The following is a 12,056-nucleotide window of genomic DNA, read 5'->3' as shown; positions in this document are numbered from 1 at the left end:
CTTCCAAACACCGTTTTAAGACTTTTATTTTTTACGGTTTTTTTGTTTGTTTCTTTGGGGATTGTTTTTTTCCCCCAGCTGCAAACGCGTGCATGGAAACCGGGAGCAGCCCTGGCCGGAGCAGAGCTCTGGAGCTGCACGGACCCTCCACCCCTCCCCACCCTGCCCCTAACCCTGACCTCGACCTTCTCCCAGAGAAAATCCCAGCCCTGACCCCCCCAGGCCATGGGGTTCCTGTCCTTCCGTGCTCTGTGCCGTGGACCAGTTACCAGATCCAACTGGTATTTGGGTACCTGACCCCGCTGGGCTGCCTTGGGAGTTCAGCATCCAGCTGAAGGGGTAGGAGAGGACCGAGGATGAACCTTAGAGGTAAGCACTGAATCCCTTTCTTCCCAGAGCCTCCTCCACCACACTCCAGCGGCGACATCGTTCATCCTGTCAAGGTGGACGAGAGCGGATCCTTCCTCTCCTACGATTTGTCCCACCGAGCCCTTCACCGAAGGTCTCCTTCCTCCAGGAGCAAGTTTCTCGCCTTCTATGAACTGCATTACAAAGGACAACCCCTGAAATTCAACCTGAGCCTGAACCCCCACCTCCTGGCGCCCGGCTTCGTCAGCGAGAGGCGGTTCGGGGGCATCGCCACCGCCAAGATCCGGCCTCAGGGGCACAACTCCTGCCACATGATCGGGGAGGTTCGGGGCCCGGCGCCCACGGGGGGGCTGGCTGCACTCAGCACGTGTGATGGTCTGGTAAGTGCAGGGATTTTAATGGCTAAGGGAATGGCAGGACTGTGTGGAGAGAAAGCTCTTTTCTCCCTGAGAGCGATCCCAAAGCTCCTCCTGACAGCAGCAGCGGTCAGGATCTCATCACGGAGGTCTGGTGTGGCTGTGGGGGAGCTGACTGGGAGTTTCCCATGGATTCTGGTGGTTTGGGAAATCTCTGGGGCTGCGTTTACTTGCCTGTGTCCGAATTCCCACAGAGAGCAATTTGCCTATTGCCTCCACCTTCTAGTGCATAAATGCAGGGCTGTGAGAAACGTGTCTGGAAACAAGGTGTTGGGAGCCGGGGCGTATTAGAATCATAGAATCATAGAATCATTTAGGTTGGAAGGAACCTCCAACATAGTCAAGTCCAACCATTGAGCCATTAGGGCTCTAAAGTCCTCTGCTAAAACAGATCAGAATCTGTCAGGGTTGGAAGGGACCATAAGGATCACCCAGTTCCAACCCCTCTATTGCTGGTAACACGGGTCATGTGTAGTGTAGTTACTTCAGGATTTTGGGAATACCATCACCACCTTGTTCCCTTACTGCACTGACAATATTTTCAAAGGTAACAGTGACCTCTAAGAGTTTTGCTGAAAGGCAGACTTTTTCACAGATAAGACTCTTGCGCTGGCACTACCCCTCTATTGCTGGTAACACGGGTCATGTGTAGTGTAGTTACTTCAGGATTTTGGGAATACCATCACCACCTTGTTCCCTTACTGCACTGACAATATTTTCAAAGGTAACAGTGACCTCTAAGAGTTTTGCTGAAAGGCAAAGTGACTTTTTCACAGATAAGACTCTTGTGCTGGCACTTGGCAAGGCAAAGTCAGGACCTGAGTGTAAATGCCTGTATCTGCACGTGGTCGCGTCCAGAGCACAGGTCCCAGCTCCCTGCAGGGGTTAAAACCCATCAAGGGTTTGCAGAAGTGTTACTGTATAATTTGGCAGCTCCCTGACATGCAGAGCCCCATGCCCAGGTGGGTCCATGAGATGATGGAGGTGCTGGGGCTCTCTGGAGGTGGTGGGCGTGTAGAATAACATCACAAAATCATGAAATCATTTTGATTGGAAGAGACCTTTAAGACCATCGAGTCCATGAAGGGATTTCTTTAGCTTTTTGCTTTCTCAGTGCTCACTCCATGCTGGCTTGTCCTCTTTTGTCTGGGATTTTACAGCTTAAAATCACATAAACCCAGTTTCTTTAGATAAGACTTTTTCTTTCCTGGAAAAATTTTGCAAACCCTCTCCCATTCCTGGGTTTTTCAGTGTGAATCTGTGCCAGATGCAGATGGCTTCACGGTGACAGCCTTGTCTTTCCCTTCCAGAAAGGTGTGTTTCAGCTCATGAACGAGGACTATTTCATCGAGCCAGTGTCCACCAGCTTTCAGGAGGATGGAGTGGCACAGCCCCACAGGATATACAAGCGCCAGGCCCCCCAGCATGGATCAGAGCAAGGCAAGAGACCACCAGCTCCACAGGAAACCTGTGGTGTGCAAGGTATTGTCCCTTTCCTCTTGCATTTGTGCAATGATTTAGTAGCAGCTGGGTGCCATGATTCGTGTGAAACCCATTGCAAGGAGATAAAAGGAGCAGGTCCAAGCTGTAGCCCCATGCCTTGCCTCCACAGACTTTTTAGTCCTAAACCCCAGCATCTGGCTCCCAGTGTCCATCATTTGACAGGACAAGAGAAAATGGCCTCAAGTTGCCCCAGGGAAGGTTGGGGTTGTCCCTGAGGAAGAATTTGTTCCCCTGGAGGGTTGCCCAGGGCTGTGCCAGGCTGCCCAGGGCAGTGGTGGAGTCCCCACCCCTGGAGGGGTTTCCAAGCCGTGGAGATGTGGTGTGAGGGACACGGGGCAGTGGGGACCTGGCAGTGCTGGGGCATGGTTGGACTTGATGATCTTGAAGATCTCTTCCAGCCAAAACAGTTCTACAATTCTGTGGCAAAGATTTTAATGTCTCCTTTTAGGCTTTGAATGAATGAATTCCACTGGATGCAGCATGGTCTGTATGCAATGCACACAGACCTCTGCAGCAGTCTGGGCTGCAAAAGTAGGTGTGATGTCTGTGCCCTGGACAGGAAACCCAAAGTCTGTAGGATGTTAATTACTGCAACCCTTTCACTTTGCACTGATGAGCTGCCCGTTTTCTTTGCAGCCCCCCCAGGCAGATGATGTTGGACTTTGTGTGTTGTTTAGCTTGTGTCAATACATGGTGCAGCCTGTGTGTACAGCTGGGCAAGTGAGAGGGGGTGCAGAGGGAAAATGCCACAGGAGCCTTCCCTGGGACCCTGGGAGCCCTCTCACCCATCCTCTCTGCAGTCCCTTCACATCAGCGTGGCAGCAAAGACCACAATGGGACCAGGCTCCAAGGAAGCTCTTGTGATTAAACTGTCACAGTGGCATTGGCAATTCATCAAATTATCCAGATAGCTGGGATTTTTCAGGCTGGGGGATAAAACCCTCTTTCACAGCTAACGGACAGCAGAGTCTATAAAATGTAGAAGTCCATTGTTAACCAAGTAAGGCTGAGCACTAGAAAACGGTCATAAAAGCCATTCCCACTGTGTGGGATGGGGTTTGTAAAGCCTTCACCCAGCTTGGGGCTGACCCCAACCTTGATCTTGGAGCAACGTCACAGGAAAAGTCTCCACATGAGAATTCCCAGTTGCTGGGGTGCGTGAGGAGCATCCCAGCTCTCCTCCTCCTGCCTCCCCTCAGCCCAGTGAACGTTCCCCTTGTTTCTCCCCAGGAGGGAGCAGAGTTCAGTCTCTGTGGGGCCCAGGAAATCTCTGGGCGGTCCTGCGGCGTCTCGGGTGCCGCTGATCTTCAGGTTTTTGGCTCAGGACATCAGTCTAGCTCTGGGTTGCAGAGGTTGTCGTGCTGGGGAACTGTCTATCCCTTCAAAACACAGAGTTGTGATGCCACTCAGAGAGGTTGAGACACTGGGGCTGTTCCTCAGTGGCACATGCTCAAGCTCCTCTGCAGGGCTGCCTGTGAATCTCTATGTCCATACATACACCCTGGGAGGCTCCTTGTCCCTCTTGGAATATTGCAATCCCTGTTCCAGTCAAAGAAATGACTTCAAAGGCTTTATTTATTTTTGTTCTATCATGCAACAGACTGAGGTCAGAGTCTTCACCCCCCCAGTGATTTTTTGGAACATACAGCACAGCAAAGTACACATAGGTTACAGGTTTAAGTATGGAGCCTCCTTCTCAACATCAAAAGGTTATTTCTTTGAATTAAAAATAAAAAAAGGCCTCGATGATGCTTTATCAAAGTTGCAAACATTTTACAAAAAAAAAAAATGGTCTTTTTAGGTCTTTTTTCCCCCTTTTGATCCCTCAGAATCTCAGGAGAGCCTGGAGAGGTCTGAGAAGCGGAGGGAAAGATGGGAACAGAAGCAGCACAGGAAGAGAAGAATAAAGCAGCGCTCCATCAGCAAGGAGAAGTGGGTGGAAACCCTGGTGGTGGCAGACACCAAGATGATAGAATACCACGGGAGCCAGAACATAGAGAAGTACGTGCTGACCGTGATGAACATGGTGAGTCCTGCTCCTCTCAACGGCAGAGCCACCGACTCCCTGGGGACACAGCTATGAGACATAAAGACTAGTGAGCTTGCCAGGACTCATCCTTGGTGGGACCTCAGCAGACTTCTCCCCAGACAGGCTGTTCCCACCCACACATTGACTTCTCTGCCTTGCTTAGTGCTCTGAGGATGGATCAGAGTCGGCAAGCCTGAGGTCAAAATTTTCATTCAGGCAGGAGCAGCTCAGCCTGTAGCAGCTTCACCTTCCCCATGGGGCTCAAGGGCTCTCCCTTCTTTCCCACCATGAGGATGCATAAAATGGCCTCCCAGGAAGATACCCCAAGGGCAGAGATGCTCCAGGGAGGGGAATTGGTGGGTGCTACCCATGGTTGTGCCACCACAGCTCTCTCCGGGCAGATGTTCAGGCAGCTTGGGTGTGGGAACACAGCTGGGGCTGGAACCACCCCAAAACCTGCACAAGGGCCACCCACCACCCTCTGCATGATAAGGAAACCTCCTCACAGGAGAAGAAACCTGCAGGGACCTGGGAGCTTTGGCTCAGGTTCCCTTGAACTTGGTGCTGACCATGCCCACAGAGGGAGCTGCTGTCAGAGCTAATGTCAGGACTAGCCTGGCTAGCAGGAGAGATGTGAACAGCTTTCTGGGAAGGTGCCACTGAGGATAGTTAAGGGAAGGAGCACCAAGTTGTAGTGGTTTCCACTAGGAATCTTGGTGAGGTTACTGGTGCCATAAAACAAGCAGGTAAGTCAGCATGAGTTGGTTTAATCTGTTCACTCTTCTGCTGCCGTGGTAGCACCTATTTGTATTTCAGAAGAGGGCTTTGGTTGATGGCCAGAAGAGAGGGTGGGACTTGGCAGAGAACCTCCCAGTAACACCCCTGGGTGTTGGGGGGGTTGGTGAAGGCACCCAGAGAGTCCAGGCTGCCTTTGAGATGTTAAATACATCTCTTGGAGTGAAAGCAGAGGAATTCCCCCAGGCATTCCTGGTGGAGTTTCAGTGTGCTGCACAGACTGTATCAATTTTAAATTGGTATTAATTATCACACTCTGAGCTTTACTCCAGGTCTGCATTGGGTCTTCTCTGTCTTTCATTCCAGGCCTTCCAGCATCTGAAGGTGCTTATCTACAAGAAAGCTGGGGAGGGAATTTTTATGAGGGCTTGCAGTGACAGTGCAGGGGGTAATGGCTTCACACTGGCAGCACTCTGAAGGTGCTGAGACACTGGCACAAGTTACCCAGGGAAGCTGTGGATGCCCCAGTACTGGAGGTGTTCAAGGCCAGGTTGGATGGGGCTTGGAGCAACCCTCTCTAGTGGGAGTTGTCCTGCCCATGGCAGGGGGGCTGGAACTGGATGATCCTGAAGGTCTCTTCCAACATAACCCATTATACAATTTTTGGGGAACTCCCTGAGGTGTTGTCAACAACAACCTTCAGTAGCTTCCCCTGGAGCTCACGTTCCCCTGCAGATGTTCTTAGCAGCTGCGCTGTCACGTGGCAAGCTCTTTTTTTGGGGCTTTATTTCTTTGGCTGTTGTGCATTGCAGGTGGCGGGTCTGTTCCACCACGCCAGCATTGGGAACCCCATCAACATTGCCATAGTGCGACTCATCCTGCTGGAGGACGAGGAGGTAAAAAGAAAACAACCCTGAGAAGAAAACAGAGTGACTCAGCCCGGGCCCTGGCAGCCAGGCTGGGATCCACGTGGCGCCGGCCTTGCGAGCCCACGGGCTCCGTCTCCTGCCACCTCCGTGGCCTGGGTGGGGCTGTGGGAGACAAAGGCCCCCGTGCCTGGCGTCCCTGCCCTCTGGGGGGGCACGGGGTGGTGGGAGGAGCTGCAGGGTCTGGTTGTGGTGGCAGGTTTTGACCGGGGCGGGTGGCTGGGGGGCGGGGGGTTTTTTTTTCTGACGCCACTCAGACTCCCCGGCTGTGGCCTTCACCCCCAGCCAGCACAGGAGGGGATGCTGCCCCACAGTGTTTCTCAACCCCCCTTGCTGGATGATTTAATGTTTTGGTTGAATCACAGATGAAAAGGAAGCAGAGAAGGGCTGTATTCCCACCCAGCCTACAACCTATTAGTGTGGAGCGATTCCATCTGGATGGCCACAACAAAGATCCAAGGGCTGGAACCTCGCTGCTGTGAGGCCAGGCTGAGAGAGTTTGGGTTGGTCAGCCTAGGGAAGAGAAGGCTCCAGGAAGACCTTTGTGTGGCCTGCCAGGACTTCCAGGGGCCTGTCAGAAAGCTGGGGACAGACTTTGGAGCAGGGGCTGTTGTGGCAGGACAAGGGGGGATGGTCTGAAACTCAAAGAGAGAAATTTAGACTGGAGAGAAGGAAGAAATGTTTGACACTGAGGGTGTTGAGCCCCTGTCCCAGGCTGCCCAGAGAGGTGGTCACTGCCCCATCCCTGGAACCATTCCAGGTGAGGTTGGCCGGGGCTCTGAGCACCCTGCTCTAGCTGCAGATGTCCCTGCTCCCTGCAGGAGGGCTGGACTAGGTGACCTTTTGAGATCCCTTCCCACCCAAACCATTTTGTGCTTCCATGGTTCCACTCTGTTGTGTCTGAGATCAGACCCCTGCCCACTGCATTCTAAAAACCCAACAGACCTGGCAGCAATCTGACAGCAAGCTTTTAATTATGTTGGCAGGAGGATCTGAAAATCTCCCACCATGCAGACAACACCTTGAAAAGCTTTTGCAAATGGCAGAAGAGCATCAATGTTAAAGGAGATTCCCATCCCCTACATCACGACGTTGCAGTCCTGCTCACAAGGTATTGTGCCCATGGGCTCTTTTTATGCTGTAGATGCTACACAGGTAGCCAGAAGCTCATTTGCTGGCTGCAGGCAGCAGTGAAGCCAGAGGAACATCCCAATGGGAGCTGTTCACATCTCACTCTCCATGTCTGAGCCCTGCATGGGCACCTGTACATGAAATCTGGAGAGAATCTGGTCCTAGTGGCTGGAACTGGTGCCCACTCTCAGATTTAAACGTGGAGACAGCTCCCAGTTGATTAGCAGTTGGGGTTTCCAAGCCAGGTTTTCACCATGGCCCTATTGCCAAGCCCCAGAATGGCTGGATCCTCCCAGCAGATGTACACAGGGATTAACTTGCCTTTTTCCCTTGGAGGCTAATGCTGGGCTTGGCAGAGGAGCCTCTGGGAAGGCCCCTGACCTCCCATGAAGCGTGCAGGAATTCGTGCCTCTGGCCAAGTTTATATACCTTGCAGTCAAAATGTAGTTTGATGGTTTCGGGCTGCACTGACTTGGCTGCTGGCAGCATCGTGGTGGTTTGTGTGATGATTCACAACCCACAACAGCTTTATCTTCTTTCTGAAGTTTGCTTTGTAGCAGAAATAAAGCACTTAAGGTCACATACTTCAGTGGAGTTGTTCTTCCTGGGTGGCTGGAGCTCCTCTGCCCGGGACCACAGCACCCCTGGGATGTGCTTCCACAAGCAACGTAGTAATTGCTTAATTATTCCCAGCATCAGCTTTATTTATACAATGGAATAAACGTAGCCAGGCTGGCTCGCCGCTCCCATTAATCAGGCTTAATAATGAACTGGGGATACTGGGAGAGTAAAGGGGAAAGGAGAGGTTGTAAATCTTTCCCTTGTGGAAGGATGTTGGATGTCTCCATCCTCACTCCTGTCTGGCCGGTGTCCGTGGGCCTCCCCGTGGGCTGGGGCACGTGCCGCGCTCCGTCCCACGCCCTCAACCCCTCTCTGCTCTGTGTCTGTGTGTGCCTCCCGTCCACCCCTGGCCCAAGGAAGGACATCTGCGCAGCCATGAACAGGCCCTGCGAGACCCTGGGGCTGTCCCACGTGGCGGGCATGTGCCAGCCCCACAGGAGCTGCAACATCAACGAGGACACGGGGCTGCCCCTGGCCTTCACCGTGGCCCATGAGCTCGGACACAGGTACCACCAGCTCCCTGCTCCTCCCCTCTGAGCTCTGTCCTCTGTGCTCCTCGGTCGCGGGTGGAAGTTGGGAGAAGGTTGACAAGTGGCTCCTCACGGGTGCAAAGCTTCTTCTGCACCTGTGAGAACTTACCCTGGGAATGGCATTTCAGAGTTCAGGTTTTGGAGGCCCCAGGTTCAATGATGATCACATAGTCCAAGGCAGCCTAGGAAAATTGCATTTGTATATAGATTATATAATATTATATTATGTAATATTGATATATGTTGTCCTCTGCTGCTGGGGATGAAGGTTTTTGGAGAAGTTTTAAAAAAAGGTCTGTGTATAGAATCAGTCCCAGAATTTTACTGGCCCTAATTTCAATTAAGTTTTGGCAAGATCATTTGAACATTATAGTTCATAGTAGATATGAAAGGAAGATTGGCTCAGATGGTCCTTGAGGCCCCTTCCAACCTGGCATCCCGTGATTCTATGATATCTTTTTATGGTAAAAACACATACCCAATAAGTTTAATTAACTTGGTGTTGTTTGATAGCCCTCTTACTTTTTCCTCAGCTGAGTTTTCAGTCAGAAAGCTGAAATAAAAGCCCGGAACAAAGTTCAGGGCAGTACCCCTGGTATCACTAAAATGTCCCTCATGGCCAGATCCATGGTGCTGAGGGACAGGGGTTGGTGGTGACCCAGCAGTGCCGGGTTACCAGCTGGACTCGATGACCTTCAGGGTCCTTCTCCACCCAGAGAGGGGTTGGGTGGTGGCGGGGCGCGGGGCCGGGGAGCAGAGAGGCTGCGCGGTTGTAGCGGCGTGCGGCTCACCTCTCCTTTGTGGGACTGTGCTCTTACACAGTTTTGGGATTCAGCATGATGGAAGCAGCAATGACTGTGAGCCAGTTGGGAAAAGACCTTTCATCATGTCTCCACAGCTCCTGTATGACACATCCCCACTCACCTGGTCCCGCTGCAGCCGGGAGTACATCACACGATTCCTCGAGTAAGTCCCCTCCCTTCCTCTTCCTCCTCGCTCGTGGGGTGCTGGGGGTGGCTCAGGGTTTGCAGCTGGGGGCTGACCCACCAGAGATTAGCCCCGGGGCATGTGGGGATGCTCTTTTCTCACTCGGTTGCCTCCATCCTTGCTGTGAAGATGAGAGTTTGGAGACAAAAGCAGCACGAGCATTTGGGTGGTGGCACAAGGGTTGTGGCTTGAACAAATACAGCTGGGGCGATTTTCTTCGATGCTCTGTGCAGATCATCACAGCTCTGCAGATGATGTTTCCTTGTAGGCAGGAGGTGTCACGTGAGGAAGTGAGACCGAGCCAAATTCTTCTGTGAGTTTGTTTATTTTTAGCACCCCGTGGCTGATTTTTCAGCCTGTTGCTATTAAGTTCCTAGGAACACGGCCCAGAGATTTACATTTGTCAGCCAGTGGCTTGCACTGGAGAAACGTTTTCCCTCCTTGCTACGGGAGATTAGAAAACAGTGAGAGCATCAGCAAGAGACGGTGATGGGGGGAGAGCTGGGCGAGGGACCTGCAGCTACATGGTGGGAGAGGCTGCCCTAAATCCCAGCCTGGGACGTGTGGGCTTGGCCCCTGTGCAGGACGAATTACTGCTCGTTATGGCTTTGGGGGGATGGAGCTTTCTGGTATCCACAGCGTTCTTGGCCCTCTGCGTTTAACCTTCACTTCTGGATTAAGAATTTCCTGCTTGCAATGACCTCAGGCTGCTACAAGCTGCGAGGGGGAAGAAGCAGAGCAGCTGGATGCTTTTCCAGTTGGGTTCTGGACTCTTTGCTCCCCCAGAAGGGGCAGCTCTTCCTTGAGGGCAGAGCAGAGCCTGGCAGGCACCTCTCAGCAGTTGTGACATCCCCCGGGCGAGGCAGACCCCTGCTGCCAGCAAGGACAGGAGTGTTCAGATACAGTGTTGGCAGGAGAACGGGAAGGAGTGAGCCAGAAAATAGGACCCTGCTGACCTGGGGTTGCTGGATGGGCTTGGACCAGACCTCACATTTGAGGAAAAAAACCAAACCCCACAGCACTCTCAGATGCTGAGTATTATTTTACAAAAGATGAATGTTTTGGAAGCACCTGGCAGTGACTCCCATCACCAGCAGCACGGGCCCTGGGTGCAGCCAGGGCTGGGTGACCCTTGTGGCGAGGCTGTGGGTCGGGCTCAGACACCTGAGGTGATGGAAGAGGTCACCTCCTTGCTGTGGGGTGATGTCCCCCAAGGAAGGACTAGTTGAGGCTAATGAAGGAGACTGGCACAAGGTGGGTGGTGATGCTCCTGTGGTGGAGGGACCACTCTGGACCTGGGCATCTTGTCAGCCCTGGGTCATGCCAGCACTTCCCAGACAAGTCCCCTCTGGCATTCTGTGATTTTTTTTTTTTTTTAATTTCCCCCCCTGCCCTCCCTCCTTAATCCTCAGAGGAGTTGGAAGATGCTGAAAGGCTCCTTGCTCTCCACCCCTGACTGTGATGTGAGCTCTTTCCCAGCCTGGCTAGTGGCATACCCTTGTAAAAAAGGTCTGGCATCTCCTGGCCACCCTGCCTGCCCCACAAGCACACAGTGGCATGGGGCAGCCACCCTTCTCTCAGCAGCAGCCTTGGCACAGCTGCAGGTTCTCTCATCTCCCCTCAGTCCTTTCTCTAGATCAGCCAACCAGTTTTTCAGCCTCTTTGCACACTGCTGCTGGCCATCTTCTTCCATCCACCCCCCATGGGCTCCTTCTGGCTGGAGCCTGGAGCAGTCTTCCTGCTGCAGCACTCTGCCAGTTCAGCCAGACCCCCAGGTCCTGCTTCTGACTCTTCCCAAACTCCACTCCTTGCTTGCTGGTTTTGTGGAATTCCATCCTGGCTTTTTTTGGAATCTTCCTCCAGTTCTCCAAGAGCTTTTGGAATTTTAATCCCGCTCTGTGATGCGTCTGCAGATCCTCCCAGCTCACGTGTGGGGATTCAATCATCCTGCCATGGACTCCATCAGCCAGCCCCTCGAGGAGCTGCTGGGACCCTGCACGGCTTCCCTGCCCGGGGGTGTTAATGGATGTCCATGCAGAGCCAGAGGGAAACTCCTGCCAATTTTTGCTGGCTTGGGAATGTGTTTTGGCCAGTCAAAGAGACCAGCAGGACGGCTGTAAAATATCTAATGAAGAAATAGATTTTTGAACGTAGCCCTGGAAAGCTGACAGGGAATCTGCATCCCCCCATACTGGGACAGAGCTCTCCCCTAAGCTGGGAGAGACAGGAAGTGTCTCAAGCAGATGGGAGGACAGGGAGGGGTGCAAGGGTTTTGGGGAGACTGGTGGGTCCCCATGTGCTGATACCTGAATAGGCAGCTAGTGAACTAGTCCAGAGGGCACCAGTATCATGCATGTAGCTTGTGGAGGGGCCCAATCCTTAAGCCTGAACTTTCCCCAGTAAAGATGTGAGGGTGGTGAGACACTGGCACAGGTTTTTTGGGGAAGCTGAGGATCCTTCATCCCTGCAGGTGTTCAAGGCCATGCTGGATGGAGCTTTGAGCAACCTAGTTGAGTGGGAGGTGTCCCTGGCCATGGCAGGGGGGGTGGAACTAGGTGATCTTTAAGATCCTTTCCAACCCAAACCATTCTGTGATTCTATGAAAGGTATCCTTCTTTCCATTTTGAAAGAAAATACTGAGACCTGCTGGAGTGGGGCCAGAGGGGCCCCAGCAATGCCCCGAGGAGGGAACCCCTCTGCTGGGAGCCCAGCAGGAGAGAGTTGGGCTGGGGCAGCCACAGAGGAGAAGGCTCCAGCTGGGGAGACCTGCTGGGGGCTGCCAGGGGGCTGTCAGAAAGGCGGGGACAGA

The 12,056-nt window shown here is 52.9% G+C and overlaps 1 protein-coding gene across 1 annotated transcript in view; it reads left to right on the top strand.

Annotated features, from left to right (window-relative positions):
- Window positions 1–396: 396 nt before the first annotated feature.
- LOC103777762 (A disintegrin and metalloproteinase with thrombospondin motifs 7-like) overlaps window positions 397–12,056 on the top strand; it is a gene marked incomplete at both ends in the record, with an annotated part of 14,297 nt that continues 2,637 nt past the window's right edge. Inside the window, 8 exons of the mRNA XM_008945327.1 lie at window positions 397–749; window positions 2,096–2,267; window positions 3,426–3,433; window positions 4,138–4,314; window positions 5,865–5,948; window positions 6,965–7,089; window positions 8,087–8,236; window positions 9,083–9,226. Of these exons, the coding sequence (XP_008943575.1) occupies window positions 397–749; window positions 2,096–2,267; window positions 3,426–3,433; window positions 4,138–4,314; window positions 5,865–5,948; window positions 6,965–7,089; window positions 8,087–8,236; window positions 9,083–9,226 (1,213 nt within the window). The remainder of the gene's footprint in view (window positions 750–2,095; window positions 2,268–3,425; window positions 3,434–4,137; window positions 4,315–5,864; window positions 5,949–6,964; window positions 7,090–8,086; window positions 8,237–9,082; window positions 9,227–12,056) is intronic.

This window comes from Merops nubicus, unplaced genomic scaffold, assembly GCF_000691845.1.
Source record: "Merops nubicus isolate BGI_N331 unplaced genomic scaffold, ASM69184v1 scaffold26448, whole genome shotgun sequence".
In the NCBI taxonomy this organism is placed as follows: Eukaryota; Metazoa; Chordata; class Aves; order Coraciiformes; family Meropidae; genus Merops; species Merops nubicus.
Note: the sequence above shows the minus strand (reverse complement) of the source record. Positions and strands in the feature narration are given on the sequence as shown.